The sequence below is a fragment of the Cyrtonyx montezumae genome, unplaced genomic scaffold (genome assembly GCF_038088225.1).
Source record: "Cyrtonyx montezumae isolate F1298 unplaced genomic scaffold, pur_monq_1.0 scaffold_8, whole genome shotgun sequence".
Classification (NCBI taxonomy): Eukaryota; Metazoa; Chordata; class Aves; order Galliformes; family Odontophoridae; genus Cyrtonyx; species Cyrtonyx montezumae.
In genome coordinates, this window is record NW_027072089.1 from 77,869,895 (window position 1) to 77,896,288 (window position 26,394).

Sequence of the window (26,394 nt, forward strand, 5' to 3'; positions counted from 1 at the left end):
AGGAGAAAGTGCCTTAGTATTTAAAAGCAGGACATTAGAGTTATGGAAATTTGGAGGAAACGCAGACTATGAGAGAGAATTTGGATTTGCCTATCTCCCTGTATTTCTTTCACAAAACAAGCAAGCAAAAAACCTGCATACATTTTGTTGCAGCACTCTTGTTTTGTTACCTATACTACCATAAAGGCTTGCTCTTCTTCCTTCCCAATTGTACCCTCAAATATGTATAAACATAATGAAGCGCCGATTTATAATACCTAATCCTTTCTGCCTGTGCTCTGGCAGCTCCCTGAGGCTTTCAGTGCTTTCCTACAGCAACATGAGTGGTTTAACCCCTCCAAGGCCCTCTCCTGATAGGCACCAGGCAGATCCCTGCAGGCCTCCGCACCTCCAGTACAGATGCCAGCAAGCTGAAGGAGCACTCCTCGCCAACGAGAGCAAGGGAAATGGAAGTTGGGAGAGAGAAACTCATTGCCAATAATGAACTACAAATCAACAGTGTCTTTGAGTGTTCTGTGATCAGTAGCACTTTGAACCATAGGCTGTGCAGCTCCTCTGACCTCCTTTCAAAGAAAGCATGACAGCTTGTGCTTAGCTGTAGGTGTCTGAGCACTCCAGGAAGGCAATAGAAGGCAAACAGTTGTCAGAAGCATGACCTGAGATCTTTTTATAGTCAAATATTGCACTGTAAACACATTGTGATCGATATCTACGCTGCGATCACTATTTTGGGGCTGATCATTTTGCTCTAGTAAACACGCCGTTGCTTGACTTGAAAGCCTAGTCTGTTTTCTTGCGGTTAGATCATGGCCCCAACCAGGATCCTGGCATGGATCCCCAAGGCTGCTCTACCCTCACCGCAACCCGGGTACAACCCTTTACTTTAGTGGTGAGTAATCCTGTCAAATGGGAGTGCTGCTTTGTGAAGAGGCATTTTGTCTTTCATTCATATAAAAATAGCAGGGAAAATTAATTCTGGAAGGAAAAAAGGGAGGGGGAAGTGGGTCAAATATCTTTCAGAATTGTCTGCTAGGTGGAGCCTGGGAAACGTGTACTTGTTCAGTCATTTTGTCTAGGTAATACAAGCTTGAGTGCTTCTAACTCATGTACTTTCAACTTTATCTCATTTTTCTCTGTTTAGCTTTGAGTTTCTTTCCTTTTTTGATTCGACAGAATTTAAAGCAACCCTTTGTTAGCAATTGTGACAATATCCTCCAAAATTAAAATGAAAGAAACAGAGCATGTATGCATCCTTTCTGTATCTTTTCATTTAAATTACTTTGTGTCACGCATGTCACTTTCAATTTAACCATTTGAAGAATAAACAAACCATTGTGAACCTAAAAAAATCCGTTCAAAATTTTCTGGCAGGAAAAAAAAGCGATATTAATTTTCGTTGTTGGTGAGGTTTCCCAACAAACAGCTTTGCTGTTTCTTTTTGCCTCCAGCTAGCAACTAAAGATCGGCTGTAAAACTGTATACAAATACTTCCACGTACTTAAAGGGCAATATTTTGACACTGAGTGACACAAACGAAACAAAACAAAGAGAAAAAAAAGGACAGCGTAGTTTTTGGTAACACGATGAGATCTTTGTATTTAACTGCTCACCTGAGGTGCGTATGGGAGACATCGTGCTGTGCTAGCAGAGCAGGCTGACCTTTAAAGTTTATCTGAATTATAATTCTTGTGGTTTTTATTAATAAAACTGCCTGTGAAGGTTTCATAATTCCTCACTGATTTCTGTAAAACAATTGGGGTATCTGCTTACAAGAGAAAAGTTAGGCAGTATTTCCTAGTATTTCCTACAGACGTGAGGGCTTTTGTTTCAGAAGTCATTGATATTGTTTTCATTCAAGATGCTCCACAAAGATTAACAGGTGTTTTATTATCTTAGTAACTTTATAATTGTTGGATTGTTATCTTTAGATATATCAGCCATACCCTTTTAACTTGAAAGAAACAAATTGTGGAACTGAACGCAGTTCAGCTCCGAACAAGTTCACATTGACAGCCAAACCGTATGATTTGGCTCAATCAGCCTTCCAGGCTTCAGACCATTTGTGGGCCAGTTTATCACCTGCAACTTCTAACATCTGTGAGAAAGTTTATAAAATGCATTGTGATATATTATCTCTGTAACTATAGCCTTCTAATGTGTATATCAGTAAAAGCATTAGGGTTTTTTTGTTTGTTTACTCTCTTGAGATTTCTAATATGAATTTCTCGCTGTTTTTTTTTTTTATCAAATGAGGCGTTTCTCTTCTCAGAGGAAAATGCTTTCATCGTGAATCTGTTCTCATTTTGTACCTTTTAGTCGTTGATGTAGCTGTGTCTCTTTTCTGAATGGAAGCAGCTGCCGTGTCGTAAGCACTCAATGTCTTAGTGAGCAGAAAGGACAGTGCTGAGGGAAAGCTTTGCACACAGCTGTTTAAGTCCTTACGTTCAGCATTGCACTCTTGAAGAAGCAGCATTTCAAAGTGTATTTAAATTGATGAGACCTGATAGAGACTTACGTGGTGTACAAGAGGGGATTTTTCACGAATGAAGGCTCTCTGAACAGCAGGTTTTGCACTTGATGCTTTTGTTATTGGTGATCGAAGACTGCAGGATGGTCGCTCATCAGGGAAAGGAAGAGTCGTGCCTCCTTCGTCCCTAAACATCACCCTTGTTGCAATGATGGGCATCGACCCCAGTGGTGAACTTCACTTTATCTTTCAGTTGCAAACTGTTAATGGTGTAGTAAGATTCTTGCTTATTGGGCATGCACCATTATTTTTCTAACTAAATGCAAAGGTTTGTATTTCAGGGAAAGGAGCATAGGAATACATTGATTGTGCATAGTCCCATATCCCTGCTGTCATTGGTTTCTTGGGAGTATCAGCATGCCTGGCAGCACATCCCTGTGGTTTTCTTTGGCAGGAGTCTCCATGCCTTGCTTGCCTTATAATATTGTCAGAAACAAGTACTAAAGCAACAGTCATTACTGAGACTGAACTCCCATTGTGGTAGGGAGCATGGAATCATGCCCAACAGTTTTGTTGGCTTTCATGCAGAAGCTTTTCACTTTGCTCTCACCAGAAGAGCTTTTTTTGCTGCACTTGAGCTTCATTACTGCTCTTCAGCCATGTGTGCTATGCTCCTGTTGTGTGCCAAATATGTGTAAGGATACTTTTTTCAGCATGTTGAGTATTATGTGCACGTATCACCATCTCTTTGTATAATCTCCTTACATAACACACTCATGCCTACCAGGTACACCCAGTACACACCTATCCTTTTAACAGTTGCAGAATTCAGTCAGTTTTGGGTGAGTCAGCTAGCACAGCACTCCTTCTTCCTTCCCCACCCTTGCAAAAGTAAATAAATAGATAAAGTGGAAGTCAGCGAGGGTTCAGAGCTCTGAGTTGATGTCCCCAGTCTCACTTTTCCAACACAAAGTCATCAATTGTGGTCATTTTTGTAGCTGCTTGAGAAACCACAGCCAGTCAGCTGGGCTGTGTCAGGAGGAGCTGGGCAATGCCATCTGGGACTGTTTCACATCCAGTCAGGCAGGAAGTGTGTGGGTATGACATCTCCCCATCTCACACTGCGCAGAACACGCTGAGCAGCTTCTTTCCTTGCCAGTGCAGTTGAGTTGGGACAATGCAGAAAGAGAAGTGATAAAATAGCCTTGTCCCTTGTGGCACAGAGGGAGTAGTCCCTCGTGGTGCGTGCAGGAACAGCAGTTGCGCCAGGCCTTTGTGTTCAACATATGGGGAGAAGGTTCTCCTCGCTGCCACATCCATCATGCTTTGGCCCAGACTGTTCAATTCTCCATCTCAGTGGTGACCTCAGCAGGATAGCTACATTTGGAATCACTGGAGAGTACCATATCCAACCCACCGAATTCCTCTGCCCACTTCCAGACAATGGAGTATGGAATACTGTAAAGGCAGATTTTCTATAAATGGTGATAATATACTCTTGGGTCTCTCTGGGTGGTAATGTTTTCTGACTTAGTCAGAAATTGCTCCTTAATTGTTGACAGCCTTGAGGTAACCCATGCCCTACGCAAGTGATAAGTAAGTAGAGCTAGACATTCACCAGTCATTGCTCTTTTGTCTCTGCGGCACATGGACAGTGCACCCTGCATCAGGCGACAACTATCTGTTCTCTCTCCTAAAGTAAACGTTACTGATTTGGTTTGAATTTTTGTACGTGTGTGAGAAATACAAGGAAGTCAGAAGTTTTCTGCATAATACTTAGAAGTATGTGTGAAGTATTTTTTTGACATTATAGGACTTGGAAAAAATGCTGGGTAGCAGAGCAAGGCAATAGTAATTGCATCAACAGGAATACTTTCCACTGATCACACTGTGTGTCTCTGAATGTGTATCGTATTCAGTCATATCTGTTTCAGGTCTGCCATCAGCTGAGATATTCTCAGCTTTACTCATTCTCTTGCAAAATCAACTTTTATTTCTAGAGCAGAAATCGTCAGTTGTGCTTTAAAGCCTCAGTGTTGGATTTATATTTCTTTATTCTCTTAAATAGACAGATATCTGACTCCTGATCCCTTATTAACAATGCACAGTACTAGTGCAGACGGTGAAAGAATAAGTATCAAATAAATAGAGTTAAACTTAACCTCAACTAACAAGTCTTTGTTATCCATGGATGACAGCCCAGTTAATAAATGTTTTCTCACTGTAGTGCTGGGCTGCAAGTTAATGTTGAAACACAGCTTCAACATACTCCAGATGCTCAAGACAAGCAGACACATCTCAGCCATAGTGGCAGTGGCATGTGCAGCCTGTATCTATATGAGGGTTGTTTAGTCCAGACTGGATTTCTCCCTTTGCTAGCCCAGGTGCATAATGCTGTGTAAGCTAAGAAATTTAAGCAGGAAAAAAACTGGTTCATATTTTGAATACATTACGTGAAAGTGGTGTTTAACGCTAGCAGGGGCTTATATACAGAAAAGGAAAGAAAAAAAGTTGAAAGAGGAAAGGTTTTGGCAGAAGTGGTAGTTCAGGCATGCAGAATAGATACGCTTTGTCCACATAATCATAAAAGTGTGTCCGCTTGCGAGACTTGCTACGTATCTCTCTGCAGTTGGCTTTATGTCTTTAAATGTAAATGACATTGCATTGCTTTTAGATTTTGTGAGTCACTAGACCAGAGCCAAAAAGAGTTCAAATATGAAAAATATGTTTTGGTACATTTGCCATTAAAGGAACAGTGTCATTTTAAGAGATCCAAAGCCTGAATTGTTTGCATCCTAATTTTCTCCCTGTTTTTCAACATTTTCCTGCATTTTGTTAACTGAATCGAGCTAAAAATTAGGGCCGGGATGGCAACATTTCTTGACTTGCCATAAGCCCATCCAAAAAAGCCTTTACGGAGAAATACAGGAAAATCCATGATTTTCCATTCCTGTGCTGCAGAAACTCCTAAAATATCCGACCTTGTGATGGTTAAAAGATAGCCAAGAGCCAAAGCTGGGCAGTGTTTTTATCCCAGTTCAGCCATGTCATGGGTCATGTGGTTCAGCATGTGAACAGGAAGGTGAGAATGGGTGAACTTTTGCCTCAGTCGCGCAGTCCATCAGAGAATAAATGGACCAAATCACTCCACAGCTGTATAAGGAGGTGAACGGCTGAATACCTCTCACACAGAGGCCTTTGTGTTCTGGACATGATCTAGCATTATGATGGGACGCGCTAGGCTGAGGTTTTGTAGCAATTACTAACCCATTATCACGCTAGAACATGAGATCATTTATCTTCTAATTCAGAGTGTCACCTGTTCTTCATTTACCAGTCAATAACCATTAATTACTTTCAGTGGAAATTTAAACAAAGCTTTTCCCCTCTGTTAAAACCAGTAAGCCATTCAGTAATGACAAATAAACCTGGAGCTGTATCTCCCCCTTTCCTCTCATACTCAGCCTGGAGTCTGGTACAATGTGAACTCTTTGAGGAAATGCCTAGGAATTGATAGGTCAAGGGCCTTTATTAGTCTGATGGGGGGGGGAAGCACATTCCTGGCACTTACTGTAGGGAAAGTGTATGACTACTGCTTGCACACAGATTTCTTATTGGTTCCACAGGCTCTACCTGTGCAAAATAAGATTTGAATGCAGAGTTTGGTCAGAAGTATTTCAATCTTCTAATTTACTGCAGCATTTTTTATGAACTGTGCAGAACAATTCGAAGCAACAACATTTGGTCGCCTTCCTCAAAGCAAACAGAACTATTGCTCACTCTGTGATTTTAAGCACGTTCATTTCTTTCGTACCTGATTTTGACTGAGGCAATTGGAAGTGCCAAGACTTATGAGTGCCAGAAAAAATAAAAAGAACCAGCAGTGATAGATTCTCAATTAATCATTAATCTAAACATTCTTTCCTGGTAGGAAAAGAAGCAAAAATTGCTTTTAGCAACTGTATCTGTATTTGATCGTTGCTAAGTTGGCCCTGCAGTTCAAGTTTTATTTCTAGGGTGGTGATTGCTTGCTCTTTGAAACGTAGACAAGAGACAGTATGTCCAAATGCATGAAACCTGGCAGGACCCATTGTCAAAGGCTGTTTTTTGGTTTCTGTTTCGTAGCTGTTTCCTTCAACGCAGTGCATCTGTTAGAGTAAAAAGGGACTATTTAGTATTACTAGACAAAATTAGAATTAAATATTTGAAGAACTCGCTGGATTGTAGAATGTCTCAGCAGAAGTGTCTGTACTGAAACTGCATCCAACGAATTACATTACCAAGACATTTAAAAGCAGAAAAATAGACAGATAGTATCAAAAGTCTAATCCTGCCTCTCCTTAAACATGTTAATACTGTTTTATGGAAGTGCATTGTAGGTAGGAGATCCTTGTGCCAGTATGACATATTAGGTCCTGTATGGCATTTGAGGTTTGGGGAATTTTTCTTAGCAGTAAGTGAGGTTTGGTTGTTACATCTGTGTCAATTGTGCTGTGTACATTCCCAGCCAAAAAAAAAAGAGCAGATCTTGAATTCATTACGTACAGCGAACATCCACTAAAGTCAGGAGGAGAACCACTATAAATGTTGACTCTAATTGGCTGTCTAATCCTGGAAATCCTTATTCACCCAAACAGTGCCTTTGCATACGAGGAAGCTTCGTTGTTTTCCGGGCTACTTAATATAAACTGGTCCGTGAAACCAGGAACTAGGCTAGCAGAGCCAGAACTACCAATTACGTATTTAAAATATTCCTTTTGCCTTCCTATGATGTTGTTACCACTGTGAATCTTGCAAGTTTGTCCAGTCATGAAGAAACAGGCGTTGGCGATTTAGCACAACCTCTCAAATCAGCAGGGAAACCCCAGTATTCCAAGAAAGCTAATAGGAGAGATACGAGTTAAGACGTCTCCTCCCCAAAAGAGGAGTTTCATCAGCCAGTCGGGTATTTCTGCGTCATTGGCTAGGATGTTCAACCCTGGAAAGGAAAAATAAAGTTGCTGCCATTGTCCTGCCCAGCAGGTCATATCCCTAAAGCACAATTAATGTCAAGGACTTACACAGCAGTTGCTCAAAACCCGGCCTGCCCTGCACATTCAAAAAGCAAAAAGGTTCAAAAGGAACATGTTAATAAAATCTTGTCAAAACTTTGGAAGATGCATAAAATAATAACTGGGAAGAAAAATGACTTGCAAATAGAACCATTTAAGCGGAATGCGTTGCCTTGCTATGCTGGACACTTGATTTATTGAGGGGTGTGGGGGGGCAGAATTGAGTGTTTCAGGTGGTATTTACCAAGAGAAACTGAGCTGTCCCAAAGCTTTTATTAATCTGATTTGCAGAGTATCCACTACCATCAAGGGACCTACTAAAGTTGTTTTCTTTAAAGCTGATGTGAAAAGGTCAATGCAAATAGCGTTGTGGATTACACTGTGAGAAGATGACAGTCCTTTTTACCATGTGGAGAGAAAGTTGAATTATTTTGTTTTCCTCTTCTGGTTATTTATTAAATGAGGATCATGCCATACAGGTATTCCCTTTTCCTTTCTAAGGGAAATGAAGTGTTTACATCATTTTGATTGATCTCAAGTAATAATTATTCTGTCCACCTACAGCTCCTAGGCAGTAGTCTAATGACTAGAGCAGCGTCAGAAAACTGAAATGTACCTGTTGTCACACCTCAGACAAGCCACATGTGTCCTTATGTACCATGTTTTGCATCTGCCTGCCTGCTTTCTTGTTGATTTAGCTGGCCATCTAAACAGTGGTGTTCATCTGTTTAGGTGTGTTTGTGGGAAAGGACTCTGAAAGACAGTTCTGGGAAATTAATGTGTAAATATCCCCCTGAAAAATACCAAAATGTTGGTAAACCCATGAAGTTGTGCTTCAAAACCCATTGTGATCTTTGTCACTGCCTAAAGGGTTCTTTAAAAGTGAAATGTTAATGGTTGTCTCACTGTTCTATCTGTATTTAGTGTGTTCTGCTGTCAAAAGAAAAATTTTCTGTTGCAGTGCTGTAATATGTTATATTCAACACATACTCAACAGGAAAAAAAGAATAATTTGGTAAAATACACTGTTAACTAATTCTTAGTTACTTTTCTAATTACTTATTTGTAATTAAATTCCCTGTTTAACCAAAACAAACAAGGCAGAAGGAAGAGTCAAAAGGACTCCTGTCATGATTCAGTGTTTGGCATCATTCTATGACAAACAGACAACAGCACTTTGGATGGAAACATTATAAAATTTTGTTCTCTTCCCCCATATCTGTCTCAATACATGCAGTGTTTTGAGTAAATGAATTCATGCTCTTAAGAGCTAAAGCAAGCCTCAGAGTTCAAAAGTAAACATATTAAAGTCTCCCCTGAAGAAATCCCTGCTGTGAAACAAATTGAAAATCAACTATAGCATTGTTTTCCATAATAAGAAATAATTGAACTCTTTCCAAAGTTGCATTGAACTGGTTAATAGCCACCAAATTAGGAAAGTGCTAATTTCCCAAGCTAGGGGTGCGCGTGTATCTGTTATCTTCAAATCAAAAATGCAGCAGTATAATGTCACGTACCAAAGAGGCCCTTACGTTTGCACTGGATCTGTCTGTGTTTGTTTTCCCGTAGGCCATGTGGCTGATGCTGCAAACGGATGAGCCAGAGGACTTTGTCATAGCCACTGGGGAGGTCCATAGCGTCCGTGAATTTGTGGAGAAGTCATTTAAGCACATTGGGAAAACCATTGTGTGAGTATGAACATGAGATAGTAGCCACAGGCTGAACTTCTCGAGTTTTTTTGCATCTGATGGATTACAGACCATTGTTTCTATACATTTCTTTTTTTCCTCTCACTTTCTGCTTCTCTAACAGGAGAGTTTCAGGGCATAAATGGCCGCCACAGTGGGTACGTTCAGTGCTGATCATGAGGAAAAGTTGTAGGAGGGTACATCTACCTTTTTATTTTTGAATCTTCGTGTTCTGTTCGTACATTTCCCTCCCTGGGGACAAGTGCGTGCTCGAGGCGGTTAGTGCAAGAGTGCTTTTCATTACCTCACTACAAACGGGCTTTTCTGCACAGTTCTTCATTTTGTGTCCCCACACCCCAGATATCCCCACAGTTCTGCTCTTACCCTCTGCAGGTGTCACCTGCCGATGCCAGTCCTTCCACGCGACAGCTATCAGCCATACCGCAAGGGTTATGTAGCAACTCATTCTGCATTCCTGTTAGCTCTTCTCCTACCAAGCCATAAAAATGTTGAGCAGTGGGTGCAGAATGTTTACAATGCATATTCCACATAGTTTGATTGAAAAGACAAAATTCCTTCTCAAGGCCATATAATAAAACCAGGATGGCTTGGTGAGCGCTTTCCGTAATTTATATTTTTATTGTTTATTATTTTTTCAATTTCCCTCCTTCTGTATCTTCTCTGGGCCCCATGCATCAACATACCAATCTCAGCTGGAAAAGGGAGAGGAAAGCCACAGGATCTTCCATGACGCTAGCGCCAGGGCTGTTCCTCAGGCCATCAAAGTCACTTGTGCAGCTGGTGAACTTTTGACAGGGCCAATAAGTTTTACTTGGGAACAAAAACTTGACAAATTCAATAAATATGCAGAAGTGCACAGATATATACAATATTATTTGAACAGCCAGTGTGTGGCTGGGGAGGTAATAACATTTTCTCCTCAATGACTTTTTAGTCTGCTTTCAATTTTTGGCATTAACTTCCAGAAAAAAAATACAAAAAAAAAAAAATACACACACACACACACCCAAAAAAAAAAAAAAAAAAAAAAAACCTTTGCTAGAGGGAAGGACTGTATAAATAGAATTTCTAGGCCAAAAGCTCAATCTTGGGAATAAGTTTCTCTCCATATTTTTACCAGCTCCTCACTGTGGGATGTTCCTTTGTGATCACACATTGTACCATATGCCTTTAACAGTAGTGAGGTTTGACAGGACAAAAGGGGTGGCAGGAGTTCTGGTATGCTTTCCCCTTCCTTTTTTTCCCCTTTTTCTGTAGTTTTGCCTCTTATGTTAATAAACTAATTCTCCCTAACAAGCATTGAAATTAATATAATATGTTTGAACTTACTCTGTATAAGCAAGAATTCTTGTGATATCAAGAACTTTTTGCCTGACCAATATTGTTTGCAAAATGAAGAATATTTGTTGAACTACTTAATTGTTATTAAGAAACTTTTTTACGTCAGTACCTACACGGGTGTCTTTTTTGCAGATATTCTCATTACCACAGTTTCTTTTTATTTAACTATTAGTTTAAAATTAAGTTCCCTGCTCTGTTTTTGGACAGTGAAATCTCAGCATGTACCAAGAACGACAAATCAGCATGTATCCTTCAGAAAGCAAATTAAACCCACGAGAAAACAAAACAAAACAAAAACCAAACCAGTTACTCAAATGCAAGTGAAAGTATTTATGAACAGCTTCTGTTACAGAGGACCCATAAAGGCTTATTTTAGATTTCGTTGGTCCTGACACGCTCTTTTAAAATTGTTATTTCTGTTTTTGTTAATTTTTTACTTGCATACAGTTTCATGTGGTGGGCTGCATATCGTTCTTAGTGGTGATCAGTAGAATCAGCGTTTGGACTGAATCAATCAGTCCTAAGTTTCACTCTTGGGGAAACTTTACAGTATTACTCCAGCTGATGAGGTAGGGCAGGTATTCTGTGTATACAATGGCTTATTCACATATATTTTTGTAAATTAATACAAGTAATTTTCAAAGCTGCCACATGACATTTAGTGATGTCGATTTTTAGGAGCCTGAGTGTCTACCCACTTTTAAAATGGGACTTTGGCTGCTGATCACCATGGCTCTTTTGAGATGTTTCTCACCGTGAATATATTATCAACTTCATAGGTCGTTCATGGGTGGTGTGTAAATAGCTGTACATGTGGGGACTGAGGGGACATTTTAGGTGCCAGTAACAATTTGGTTGCTGATTATTTTGAGACTAATGTAAATCTGATCATTTTAGCCTAGCCAAATATACTGGCTGTTCATTCTCTGTGCTCCTGGGGTGGGATGGTGTCACAGCTGAGCTACTACTCATCCTGTAGCCATCATTTGTCTTTCAAATTGCACTAGGTGTTAAAGCATTTTTGAGGATTTGGGAAGTTTTGGTAAGAACTCCCCCATCATCTTTATAGGTATCAGCCCAGTCCATGCTTTTACAGGAAGCATGTGTGCATTCCTTACCTTCACTGTCCTCTTGGCTGGGGGGTTGGTAACCTCTCACATCTTTGAAACCCCCAAGGACTTTCTAATCCTACCTCCTCCAGTTTGAATGTATCTTCTTCAGGGAGTAGCTGTCGTCAGCAAAATCCTCTCACTTAGTGTTGTGGGACCCCATTTGTGAGTCCCAGTGATTTGTTTCCTTACAATTTATGATGAGGCATCTAAGAACAGTGCACTAGAGTTCTAAATGAGCTCATGTAGGGATGACTCCTTTCCTCTTATCTCTCTTCCTGAAAGTTTGGTTGTGCTGTTTCAGGGTTTTTGAGGTTTTTTTTTTTTTGTTTTTTTTTTTTTGCAGTCCCCAAAACTTAACTGAGAAATTTCCATCAGCCTTTTCACTGTTGTAAGTGATGGCAGAGCTTCTCTATATAGCTATACCTTTCAAAATGAAAATGCTCTTTTCAGAATCAACAGAATGATGGAGCAAATGGACAAAAACAATGGAGGGATAAGCAGCAATTGGCAGAGCTCGTAACCTGAAATCACTGGACATGTATGAAGGGGCTCTTAACCTTCCCTACTTTGGCAGGAAGTGTTGCATCTTAGCAATATCTTAATATTGCAATAGAGAACAGGAAGAAAACCATTCCTAATTGCTGCATCAACTAACTGAAAAAAAAGGTTTTTTGTCTTCCAAACAGTTCACGTTAGCTTCTACAACTGAACATCCAGGTCAGCCTCAAAAGTCTTTCGAAAAAGATAACATAATATTCTGTCATAGTCAGTCATTATCTCATGTCAGGACTGTATCTTCTTGCCAAAATGAGAGATGAGAAACTTTACCATATTTTTTTGTGAGTAATGAAATGTACAGCTGCAATAAGACTGACTGATTGCCCTCTGAAATTGACTGTGACGTGTACGCTGAGGTTTATCTATACTGTATGTGTTTTTTTCTTCTAACATCATTTTTCAAGGGAGAAATCTGAAATTATATTTATATAATACTCTGTATCATTCAAATCCAGTTCTTTGTACTAACAGGAAAGCCTCAGAGCTACAAATATTTCCCCCCTGTAAGGATTACACCTTTTTTTTTACTTCTACTTTCCCTGCTACTTATTACTAATTAAGTAGTACTTGGGGGAAACATTTCCCGCCTATAATTTGAACTACAGCAGGGTAAATGAAACAGGCAAACACTTGTCTTGACTAATTTTCTGTCATTAATCTTATTAAATTAGAACAGGATTGCAAAGATAGCCCGAAACCACTACAGCATTCATAGTTCTTTGCAGAATGCTACGAAGACTGCTGTCTGCAGTGTTGGGGGAAAAAAATGTTGGAGCACTGGAAAGATTTATTGTGCTTTTTATTAATATAAAAATACATGCACATTTGTTGCAGAAATATTCATTGCTTCCAGGATCAAAATTAATTCACGGAAAATGAATATTTTGCACTCTAAACACAAATTTTATCTTAACTAACATGCCAGTTGGTCTTCTTTAAAAGAGATCGCTCCAAAAAAGAGAAGTTTGAAGATTAGCTGTAGGGTCTAATGAGGTGAACTACTAGCAGTGGCTGCAAATGATGAACTGAGGGAGAAGTGGATTTTCTTTCTTTTTTTTCCCAGACATAAAATGGGATGTATGTTGGCTGAAATGCATGAGATTTGAAAGACTGCAGTAGGAATGGAAAATCAACAATGTGCTGGTCATGACGGAAGAGGAGCCGTCAGAAGCCATCATCAAAATGGCTCCTGTCCTCCAGTATGCCCTTTGCCCACCAAACACTGCTTTCTGATCAGTGCTGTGCGTTGTATTTTACAGTGTTCAGAAGAGGAAGAAGGGAGCAGAATCTCAAGAAGTGAATTAGGGACATTTGGAACAGCAATAGGGGAAAGGAGCCCAGCCAGGCCAATGAAGAATGTTGGCCTGAGTGAGCCCCTCAAACAAGCTCCTCACATCGGACAGTAACACTTTTCGTGCTGTTTTCACAGCAGGAAATACGCTTTTCTGAAGCATTTAACCCAATGCAGTCAGAGGATTAACTCTTCCAGCTGAGATGACTAATTTACTTTCTTATTGATACAACTTCTTGTCTTTTGGTAGATCCTAGTAACTGTTCCAGAGTTTAGATTTGAAGATGGTAACAATTTAATTATCTGATTTTGTACGTCCGGAGGTGGGAAAGTTTCTCTTGTAGGAAGGCAGGGTGAGAATTAAGTGTAGTTCCATAAGAAATTAATGTCTTTTTTCCCAAAAAGGGATGAAAATAATTCTCAGAAATGCAGTTTGGAAAAATACCTTATTTCAAGTCAGCAGGAATTTTTTGTTTCTCTTCTAGTTTTCTATTAAAGAAAGAATAATGTAAAAAGAATTCTTAGAGCTATTCTGGAAGAAAATACAAAATATTTTCCTTCTGAAGGTGTCAAAGCTTCATCTTTCAATTTTATTAATACATTTTTCTTGCAAGTTGACAATAATGTAACTTATTTGAAACTACAACTTTTCTTTCCAGAATGTTTTGATTTTCACAGAAGTGTTAATATTCTTTGAGAAAACATTTTCATGTGAACAAAAACCTTCTTAGAAGGAAGCAATATCACAAACTTTCACATTTTTCAGCTTGAAAAGATTTCCAACAGACTGAAAAAAAATGAAAGCAGAAAAAAAAAGGCCACGTAACATATATTCTTTTAGTAAAATTGCAGAATGTGAGTAGTCATGATTTAGGTTTTTGAAACTTGAGCTTGGCAGTGCTGGAAGTTTTAATGCTAACAATTGTATTGTTTTAGTTGTGCTCCTTTAGCAAAGAATTTGAAGGTCTGACTCATCTGAGCACTTCAGCAAATGTCTCAGTACATCCTTGTGTGGTACTATACTTGTTCTTTTGATCCAAGCACAAGGGAGCAGCTAAGCAATCCCTGAATCCTTAAGTGTTTTCTTGTGTCTGATCTTGAGAAGATGTTCCTTTGATAACATAAGAATCACATTTAAAATCTCCCTACAAGAAATTACTGGCAAGAGACAAGACATCAGTTGTCTGTTGTGTGATGCCAGTTTTGCTGTTTATAATAAAGCATCAAAACAGATGAACTGCTCTGGTTAATCATGTGTATTGACAAAAAAAAATTGGATTCACGTATCTCTGAAGTCCACACAATGCTATCTGTATTAGTTTTGAAGAAAAAGCAAAATTTTCCTAAAATTTTACTTTTAAGTAACACATTGAGCATTTTCTAACATGAAAATATTTTCAACCAATGTATTTTTTTATTTTAAGGGGTAAGCAATAAGATTTCTTTTCCCATAAACTATATAGGGTCTTCAGCTGCTAATTATTTGCAATTTTTTGTAAGATCCTATCAGTTCTTTACCTTTTCATAAAGGTTAGGCGAGGGGATGAAATGTATACATGAGTTGACTGTGTGCTTTCTTGAAAGGTTTCATTTATAGTTGATTTCTTGGCCACCTTAAAAGTATCCACACTTTGTTTTGTTTGCTACTCAGTCGCAGCTGCTTGGACCACTTGGTCCTTGGTGGTGTTATTCCCTCACCCTTTGATTATCCAGACTCCTGTGGGTCACTCCCTGCCCTCCTTACACCCCACCTCCCATCTCAGCTCCTCATCCTCAGAAAATCCTCTATACCCATAGATGTTTTTATAGCTTGAAGCTTGATGTCTTACAGAACAGTTATAAGAAATGGAAAATAATTTCTTCCCTTTCCTTAGAAGAAGAGGAGATGGGGAATTGCTTAGCTAACTGGATGTCTTGCTCCTAGTGTCAGGTTGGCCACCCTTTTATCAGCAGCATGGTGTCCCAGCTGTGAGCACAGAGGTGCCAGGAGTAATTAAAACTGCTGCTATCAAGTTCTACTTTGTTCACAATGAGAAGCACTTTTTTCCCTGTGAACTTTTCACATTACTGGGCTGAACAAAATGGGTGGAGTTTTCTTCTGAAGTTATTTCTATTGTTATATAACTTTGATAGTGACAGTAAATGAGTCTTTACTGGCTCGGTCGAGCCTTCTGGAGACTGTTGGGTGTTAAATGGAGTTCTCTGCTCAGTGACCTCCAACAGCAACTGATGTCTCCTGATCTAAGCGCTTCCTGTTGTTTTACTGGTGACGGTTAGTTTTCTATTAAGCTCATTTGAGTCCTGCACATTTTTACCCTCTGCCCTTTAAAGGGAGGGACTAATGTTAGTTTTGGCTTCTGAATGGAAACTTTAGAGTGCAGGCTTCAAACAGGGCAATGGTGAAAGAGAAAGGAAGAAAAATTAAATTATAAATCATCTTTAGTGTCATGGCAAGACTGTCTACAGCCAGCTTCACCTTAACTATTATCTATTGGAAACTATTTCAATATCAAGTGTTCACAAGCATACTACAGGCATTGCTCAACATCTAAAACTCATGAGTTTTACTTTAAAAAAAAAAAAAAGTGGGATTTAAAAACTAGTAATAATGCATATTTGGGTATTTCCTTCTGCCTGTTGGTGTTTTAACCTTCATGGCTACGCAGAGGTCACGTTTCTAAACTCCTCAATGGCCCTTGGGGCTAGAAACTCAAAAATGAAGGCTGAAATTGTCAAAGAATTAAGTTTTTCTGGGAGCCTGAAGGAGAGGGCAGGGGAGCAAAGAAAAATCAAATCTGTGGCAAAATCCCAAGAACTGGTGGCACAGTTAGTAAGAAGGCGAGGGGTGGTTGTCTTTCATTGCTGGTGACAGAAGCTGTATAATTTAAATCACAGCACTGATTTAAATTATATACATTTTACTTGAATACAAGATACAGAGAATTTCATCACTCTGTTTTTTGTTCCAGGCTGGTTCAGATTCCCGTGGTGTACTCAGAGACAAAAAGCAAGGAGAGGATAGGGTTTCAATCATAATTTTGCATTTTGTACATTCAGTGAATTGGTTTCAAGATATCAATGGATGCTCCTAAATGTTTCATCTAAAACATTTGTTCTGGGAGGAAGCATTGTCCTCAGGCTTCCAGGCTGCAGTCTGCCCCTTCCAAAGGAAGAGCCACTCACCCATCAAACTGTGCCTCATTGGCTGCCCAAAATTTTAGCCTAGACAGTTGCTAACCATATAGCCCAGTGTGCAACCAGATCCCATAAATTACAGCAAGTTTCAGACTGTCCAACACATGTGAAAGTAATTTAGACAAAGGAGCTGACTGTAATCTCACAGGTAGTGAGTACGGTTTACAGTATATGTATATGAAGTGCCATGTTGAGCTAAGACTGAATATTCAAGAACTGTTTTTGTTTTGCTTTTCCTGGTTAAACAAAAATTAGATTATGCAGCTTAATGCTGTTCAAACAGAGCTTCTCTTCCATAAAATTAACAGATTAAGGTGTTCCTGAAACTGTTGGCCAAAATACAAGAATTAAAAATATTTTAAGAACCATTTTAAACAACTTTGAACCAATTCACAAATGAAAATGTTCACTGTCATATTTATTTGAAGATACTTGAAATGTTCTGAAATCGAGAAGTTTTAGTTTCCCTTCGCATTATGTGTTTAATTTGGAAGTCCTGTATTTTAGACTTTCCACTGATTCAAAAACCAAAACAAAGAGACTTCAAAAGCCATTGTTGCTCCATTCAAGTTTAAACGCTGCCTTTGTTCCTTTAGCTAATGAGTTTATACTGTCCTGCAGGGAGAATTGACACCAGCCTCAAGTAAATGAAAGCAGGCCAAATGTTGGTAAGATCAGAGCACTAAAGTAATTATGGGTTGATTAAATGTTTATCTTCTTTACAGGTGGGAAGGGAAGAATGAAAATGAAGTAGGGCGATGCAAAGAGACTGGCAAGATTCATGTGACAGTCAATCACAAGTACTACAGACCAACTGAAGTGGTAAGAAAATGCCCTCTCGTAGCTTTGCAAATGAATAATCCAATCACTCAGCCAATAAATTGCTGCATTTGGCCAGCAGTCTGTGAAAACGGCTTAATTGCACTCCTACTGCTCTAGAGCTCTAGAGCTTTTTTCTTTAGAGCTCTAAATTAGCCTGCTTGCTGGCCCCCTCACACCCGGGACCAAGCAGCCCTGCAAGAGGCAGTGAGTCTGGCTGCAGTGGGGATACTGCTTTGCCTCGGTCACCCGCTCTGAGTGGCAGAGGGAAGGCTTAGCAGGGTGATGCCACCCCGTGGGAGACAAAACAAAGTACAAAACTACTTCTTGTTCCTTTTGGTCCTGAATTTGTTTGTGGTCAGCTCTCCTCCGGCTACAAGATGGGAAAGCAGAAGAAGGTGGGCACTAATTGGTCTGATTTTTGAAGTTCTTCCTTCCGTGTCTTCATGACTATGTCTCAGTTCCAAGTGTTTATCCGCTGCTCAGCTTAGCAGTGAATTCATCACAGAAGTGATCACACTCATCCTTGTGTGTTTTGCTTTCTTGGGTACCTTGTAATATCCTGCTTAGTAATCCCTCGTTCATAGAACACATATTCATTTCCATGAGTGCCTTGCTGAAGTCTGATGGGTGGGAGCCTCCTAGGAGAGGAAAAAAGTGTACTGCCAACTTGAGCACGACGGTGGCAGCCTACAGAGATAGTACAGGATGAAGCCCGGTTTCTGGACGCAGTGACCCTGATTGTGTTACGTGGGTGTGCCCAGGAGAGGATGTTCTGCTTTCCTGGGGAGGGTGACACTGGCTCTGCCAATGCTGATGCAGGCATCACCTGTCAGTCAGCATGTTTGAAAGTTCTGGCTTCAGCTTCGTGAGTCGAACACATTTGTCTTGAGGCAGGTTGCAAGGAGGGAGTGGGGAGCAGCACGTGTTGAAGTGGGCATAAGTTCTGAAGAGGGAATTCAGAGGGGAGTAGAAACTTCAGTGCTGTGCAGAAAAGGGCTCAGTCCAGGTACCAAAATTAAGCCCTGGTAAGTCATTCAGAGCTGTCCATCGTTCTGTGCTTTGGTAAGGTATTGGGATGATAAGGACACAAAGACAAAAGGACTTGCCAAACAGGAAAAGGACTCTTGACCCAACGAGTCTGTGCTTTGTGAGACCCGCTTTCCTGCTTTGTCATGTAGTGACAAGTACTGATGCTTCAGTATTCACTGGTGGCTGTTCTGAAGCCCTTACCATAATTCCACCGTATTCCTGCCCTCACTTCTGCTGAAATAGTATTGCCCAGTCTTCTATTTGTCTTTATTGGTCTGTTTTGGGAACACAATTTCTGGATTTTACATTTCAGCTCATGAGCTCGTGCTTGTCCATTTTGGGACAGTACGTAACAGAGATTCTGCAGGAATGCTCATGCAATTGCTGATGGATCCATACATGAATACAGGGACATATCCAGATATGGAGTGCAACATGCCCTTCAAATAGCACTGCATGTAATGTTTATGTGCTCTGTTGTAGGCAACTTGCTTTTCCCTTGGGCTCTCTTCCACTGTCCCCACTTTGCACTGCATTTAACATGTTCCTGCCTTGTTCCCATGAAAGCCAAGAAGGCTATGGAGCTGCTTGAGCACAGGAAGAGCCAGAAGTACAAAAATGATTTTGAAGTATCTTTGTCTTAAGGAATATGCAGATGAGCAGTTAGCAAATTCCTGTGTGAACAGAGACAGGGCAGAACCTATTACATGTTGTCCTGAGCTTGTTGGAGGATTCAGAATTGTTATTTTTCAGCCTCTGAAAGGGCAAGGGTTGTATCTTTGTCTGGTTTAGTTCCAAACCAGCTAAACTTGTTCTGATTTACCACATTTTGTTTCAGTTCTTACATAAATTTAATCTGTGGTATCTAAATAGTCAGAAACTGCAAGGCAAGTGTGTCCAGGTAGTTTAGGCAGGACTACTGATGTGTGACATGAAGGAGAAGGGGCACCAACTATGAATTCCTCATTATGTCTTCTAGGTTATTCTTGACTAGCAACAACAAGCTGGTTTCTGAGCAGTTCTTTATGATTTTATTCTAACCCCATTTCTTGAACAATGTTGTCTATGATATAGCTTCTGAACAGAGATTTCTTTGGCAATATTTCTCCCACAAGAAGCAGTGAAGATACTTGATCTGATTATAACTTTTGTTTTCTTTACTTGATGCAAATAAGGTCCAACCCAAACCCTTATGTATGCAAGTTTCTCAAAGGTGTTAAGAGTCAGAACTGAGTAGTTTTTAAGCCTGTTTCATCCACATGAAAGAGTGGAGTGGGGCTGTTCCAGGACTTTCAGCTGTTGGTTTGAGTGCCATGGTTCTTGCCATGGTTCTGCCATCCATTTTCTGGAACCAAGTTTTTACACAGGAAAATGTAGACCATCTCAGGATGGGCATCCAGAATCACTTTCTTCTCCTTTTTTAATAGATATTATGGAATTATTTCTGCTCTTCATCAAAAGAAAGCAAACCTCTCCAGTTCAGTCAGGGATTCACAGCAGTGCAATACCAAAATGCCAGATTCCAATATAATCCATTTCCAGAAAGTAAGTAAATGCCACTAGAGAATGGAAATGGACTGACAGTACATGTCCCCTCCCACTATCCTCAGCAAGACTGCTGAAGTCAAGAAAGCCTCAGGTTGACATTTTCACAGGAGGCTTAGCCAGATCAGTTAACAGGAATTCTGCTGTTGAATCCTAACTGATGCAGAAAATCTGATGCTTAGATTCTCATGTCTTATTTGGAAACATTTCTGTCTGTCTCTCTAAAATTTAATGCGGTTCTCTGAAAAGTGAAAATAAATATAATTTAATCTTGTATACAGTCAGTTCTGACAGTGCCAATACATTCATTTGAAAACATATTTGTTTTCTTAGTTAGCGATCCCTGGGGTCAAGGCCTCCCATTGAACAGCTTAGCTGTACTGAAGAAGAAACCTTGAAATGTGAGACTGTCTTCTGGTCAAACTAAGTAGACCCTTTGAAAGGCTTGACTCTAAACCCCTTCACTCTGCTTTTGACTGCTTTGCAGCCCCCTGTTATTTTCCAGCCTTGGAATTCTTCCTGCTAATGCTTCCTTCTAATGCCCATCTCTCCCCTTCTTCTTTCTTTCTGACTACAAACCTATTGTCATTTCTTAAAGCTTGTATCATATTCCTAACAGTAGTCTTTTTTGCTTTTTTTCCAACTGTATTTGGGACTGTTAACTGCTGCATGGCTTGGAGAAAGATGATTACTTTTCCTTTCTTAAAATCAGCAGTTTTCACAGGAGCTTCATCACAGGTTTGCTTTATATACTAAGCTGATATAGTGTAAAAGATGTTTTCTCTTGGTATGTATAGATGAGAAGTTGCCACTACAGTTTACTCACCTGTAAAATGTAGATCCTTCAGAACTGATCTCACCAGACTTTTCTGTTTTTGTTACAATCAGAATATTCAAATAGCAGGTAGGCAACTGAATTCTGTACTCAGATTCGAATAATCCACTTGCTTTATATAAATACAAAACTATTTATTTATTTTTTAATTAATTTATGACAACCTGTGAGCCATCCAGTTCAGTTGGAAATAGGCAACCGTACAGCACAGGATGTAGGAAGCATTCCATCTCTCAGTCCTTGAAGTTAGGTGATTTTTAGAGAATTTGAGCCTGTCTTTAATTTTTCTTATCTTTCAGCAAGACAGCTAATGTTAACTTGCAGTTCTTCCATCTTATCTACATATACTGAGGAAAAAAACAGAAATAATCTCAACATGAACAACAGGACAATGATGTTTGAAGAATTCAAGTGAGATGGTCAAGCAGGTATTTCTCTCCAACCATTCCACAGTCATCACTTCCAATTAATTTAAGTATGTTGACGTATTTGAGCAAAATTGCTTCTAGTATTTTTGCGTGGCAGATATTAAGCTAAACATTTTTTACTGGTGTTTGCTTCATTTTGTTGCCTTTCTACAATGAAGATCAACCCCAGGTCTCAATGATGCATCCTAACACAGAATTTACGATGTACATGTCTCAGTTAGGAATTTAATAAATTCTCTTTTTTTTTTTAAGGGAAAGAAATTGTTCTAAGAAACCTTCGGTTATATGAAGGTATGGGGTTTTTAATCTGTATCTAATTCTCTGCAGGTGTTATGGGGAATATTTCCCCTCCCCTCGCACCTTTTTCTGTAGGTGTCCTACAGCTTTCTTAGGGTGAGGGCTGAAGGTTATATTCATGCATCATGTTTGTTATGGACTGACATGGCTGTAATTCTGAGGATGTACATACATCAATGCAAATTTCCTTCCTTTACGCAAGTCCTAGAAGCTCTGTCACAATGTGATGCTAATGTTTGAGCGCTCATATGGCCTCTTATTATTATTCTTCAAAGAAAAACGGGTATGCTAACTTCTTCCTTTTGTTATGTGCCATAAGCAATTAAGCATTTTTCTCCCAGTCCTTTTTAGCACTGATATAAATGAAACTCCATGCAATGTTTAGCAGAAAAATTCATAGCAGCAGTGCATCCAAGGATGCTTTGTCCTTTTGAGATTATTTCTTTTGAATTGCTCTAACTTCTAAGAAGTTCCATATCCCTCCATACCTCGTTGCTTACTTTTCCAAGGATGGTTTGTCATATCTAAATATCTACAGAAATTCCCATAAAAAGAAATATAGCAGGTTCTCTTTGTGTTGCTTACACTAAACTTTACATCTTTGCTTAACTACATTTGGCCCCAGTTGCCCTTTTTTTCTCATCGGAATTAAGCAGAAAAGCTTTAAATTTCAATCTCTTTAGATGTTCTTTAAAAATTCAGTTCCATGTTTCCCATGTTTCACAGTATTCCAGTAAAATATTCCTTGGGGCATATCACGTTTTCCCTAAGTCAACTTTCTTAAAGTCAGAAATATTTCTGAGCTCCATCTGAGTGTTTCTGTCGTAAAGAGCATTTAAGATCTAATGAAACCATGATCACAAAGCCCTGACTGCCTCACACTTCCACTTCAGTTTCCATACAGCTTCATTTCCTACTCTTGACTTCAGAGCAGCCGTGCCTGTAAACTGTTCAGATGTCTCTGTGAGGAAATATGTGCTTCCCTTCCTCAAGGATCTTTATGTTCATTGGTGTCAATATGTGGCATGTATTAATACTCACGAAAATTAAGTGGAAGCATACAAGGAAGAATAATCTTTGGATGGTTTTCCTGTCTATTTTCCTCAGTAGCAGCCAGGTGAAGAAGTTGCTTGTTGCCATAGCTCTGACAGTCTTCTCCTGCATTTGGTTAGGTCTTTTTCTTGTTATGAAAATGTATGTCAGTGTCTGAAAAATACTGCCTCAGTAAATGATTGCCTCTGATGATTCTGTGATGTCCTTAATTCTCCTCCAAGCTGGCTTTGCTGCTGTGTCAGCCAAAATACTTATTCCTTACTTAAGACTCCACATTATATCTGTGTTCCTTTGCAATACTCTTCCCTTTCTTTGTCTCTCCCGATAGTAAAACCTGTGGTGGTGGATTTTTCTTCTTTTTTTTGCTTTAGCTACAGGCCTTACGTACCAGGCCTGTCAGAAGTATCTCTGAAAATACACATGTCAAATTCAGCCAAGTAAAATAATGATTAATAAGAACTTCACTCTGTGTGGCCTCTCCAAGGCACTAAGCACTTAACATACTTCAGATGCTTCTCAACAAGCATGAGAAAGAGGTAAAAATTAGTATTGCTGCATTTCTGCTTGTGACCCACAAGTATGACAGGGAAGATGATCTGTGCTATGTAAGGGCATCAGGGGAGTGCTGGTAGCACTGCACTTGGCACAGAAGCTGCCATCTCTGGTGACCATAGGCATTCTTCCACAGGGATCACACTGCTTCTCTGGCTTGTCCTGACTTTGCTTTTGTTAGTAGCGCCTTGAAAGGAGAATCACTTTTGTTCTCAGATTGTCCTCTCAATAGGTCATCTGAGAACCCTATTGGGTTCATGTCTAGCCTTGCTTGCTGACCTGGTTAATTCTTTTCAAAAACCTAGCAGGAGCCCTGCTGTACCTCCTCTCTTTTGGGAGCAGCTACCTCTGATATACCCTTCCAACACTCCCACACACATTTCTGACTTTTCACTTCATAACCAGCTCATTACATCAGTACTAGACAGCCACATCCAGTAAAGGAATCCCTCTGGACACTTCTCCTCGCAGTCCTCATCTGCAGCACTTTACTCAGTTGCTTCTCTTTGCGTCATCCTGCTCCTCCTCTGCTGTGCCTCCAACTAAATATTTCTCTGGCAACTTCTACAGCTGGCTCTGTTCCCCCTCTTCCTTCACCACCTCTTTCCCTGCTGTCATTCCTGAGGTTTTGAAGCCAGCCATGTGTCATCTGTGACCTTCACATCTTCACTGATCTTCCTGAGAACATCGGCCCGTCTCTGAGTCTGCTCTCTGATCTCCTAATACCACAACTATCCCACAAGAGGGGAAGAGGGTGTCTTTACCTCCTGGGGTCTGAGCTGGAGTGGCTTTGCACTCTGACTGTTGCGCCATATGTGCATTTACAAGATCTGTAGTTTTTCTTCATAAATGTTGGACTGAAGAAATGAAAATGAAATCTGTGACTGACTTTGGGCAAAGCAATTTTCCACTGTGGGTAGGTGAAGAGATTGCAATCCCATTGAAAATCTTGCGTAAAGATAAAGCTGTCATCCAAGCTGAAGGGTTGGTGGTTTTAATTCATTGCTCATTTTTCTAAATGATGCTGACACGTAGCAATTAGTGGCAATCTTGGATGTGACAGATCCAGGCTCAACTCCTGAAAACAGATTTTTAAATTAAACTTAGTTGACTGGCGGATTAAGACTGAGAGAGAGGTGGATGAGGACAGAAGGCTGTTTAGCTCCTTAATTAGGTCCTGATTCAGCCAAGCATCCAAGCAAGTGCTTCACTTCAAGGGCATGAATACATAATAGGGACAGTTTCCATACTTGGAGCTATAGGCATGCTTACGTGCGTTGCTGCATCTTAATGTGAAGCAAAAGCAATTCATCTGTGATGGGAACTAAGATGGTCAGCCCAAATGCTTGTGGGAACTAGGGAGGTGCCAGCTGATTATTCTTGTTTGCCCCATGGTCCGTGAGCACAGTACTCAAGAGAGGAGATACTGAAATATTTTCTCTAGCCAAAATCTCTTAGGATGGCTTTGCCGGCAAGAAAGAATGAGACCAAGTTCATTTAGTTTCAGTCAACTGCTCCTGCAGTGATGTTTCCTGTCTGTAATTCTTCTTTGCCTTTCTGACAGTAGGGGGTCTTACTACCACCCCTTCACTTATTCGTGCTTATTCATGCACAGAAAGTCTCTTTATCTCACCTCTTATTCCTTTGACTCCCCCTTCTCTTGGCCTGCCATTTGGCCTCCTCCTCCCTCTTTTAATCTGTGCCTGTTGTCTTGCCTTGTTTTCTTATCGTCGCCTGTCCCATGCCTGTCTCACACAAACACTCCCTGTGCTCCAGCAGCTGTGGTGGGAAACGCAAAACCCCTAAAGGAGAGTCACAGGGGTGGAAGAAAGCCTGGAATGGGCAAAAGCCACAGCAGAAGGCTGAGGCAGCACCAAACTGCTTCTTATGTGAGACTAGATGTTCAGACTATGTTTTGGAGTGCCCTGTGTCATGGGTGAGACTTGAGCCCTGGTGGAGCACTCGGCAGGAAGCTATTCTCACCAGGGCTTTCCAAAGACCTTGATGTCAGAGGTGGTTGAGGTCACTTACAGACCTGATTGCTTGTTCACATGCAGAAGTGGAAGCATGTCTGAAGATCTTTCTCCCTTTTAGAAGCGGCTTATGTTATTTTACAATGGGATTTTTAAAGTAGAAGTCAAGGAATATGTTAATAATACTGCTGACATTGTGACTGTGGTTCCCACCATGTTATAACCTTCTAAGTATGCTCTGCCAACACATTTGCAATGGTTTTAGAGCAGCAGCACAGCACCATAAATGACATGATTTATATGACAATAAAAATGGCTTTTGAATACAGCGGATATGAGACAGAGTGAGATTTCCTCCAGCAAATCTGAGTTAGACTACTTTCCCTCCAATTTCTCCAGAATTTTCAAGACCTTGCCTGCCTTACACTGTGTTTTATTTTATGGGTGAGTGGGTGCACAGAGGAAGAGAACTGCCACAGACTTCTCGTGTTTTCCATTCAAGAAACCACAAGATGGTTTTAGTGCTGTAAAATTGCTTCTGTGAAGTTCGAGTCAGCAGATGCCTTGACATCAGCTCTTTCAATATTGTCTTCCAGTCAGCCTAGCTGTCCCCAGCCTGGATATGCTGTGGCATATGTTATTATTCCTGTTTGAAGGATGATACTTCAATCTACCAATTCCCAATATCCAGTCCCACCTCCTATAGAATGTGTGTCACTGTTGCTTTCTTGTTGCTGAAGTTGTTATCGTAGAATCATGGAATCATTAAGGTTGGATAAGATCTCTCAGACCATCTAGTCCAAACGTTCACCCACCACCAAAATTACCTACTAAACCATGTCCCTAACTACTGCATCTGCCCTTTCTTTAAACACCTCCGGGGATGGTGAATGTACAGTTGTCACTCTGAGGGATGCCCCAGGGCAGTGGGAAAAGGCAAATTGGAAGGGGCCATATGGACATAATGAAAAAGAAAAGGAAAAAGTATAAATAAACAGCCAGTTATGAGGAAGCAAGAGGGTTTAGGGGTTGATCTGCAAGAGCTTTCACTCTGTTTTCCAGGCATTTCACTGTCACAGAGACGATAGTACTTTTCTTCTACTTACTTCTTTTGTCTCTTCAGTTATTTGAAATTT

General features: G+C 40.1%; 1 protein-coding gene across 1 annotated transcript in view; it reads left to right on the forward strand.

Moving 5' to 3' along the window:
* GMDS (GDP-mannose 4,6-dehydratase) overlaps positions 1–26,394 on the forward strand; it is a 387,208-nt gene that overhangs the window by 297,068 nt on the left and 63,746 nt on the right. The window contains exons 8-9 of the mRNA XM_065753140.1: positions 9,088–9,206; positions 17,450–17,546. Coding sequence (XP_065609212.1) covers positions 9,088–9,206; positions 17,450–17,546 — 216 coding nt within the window. The remainder of the gene's footprint in view (positions 1–9,087; positions 9,207–17,449; positions 17,547–26,394) is intronic.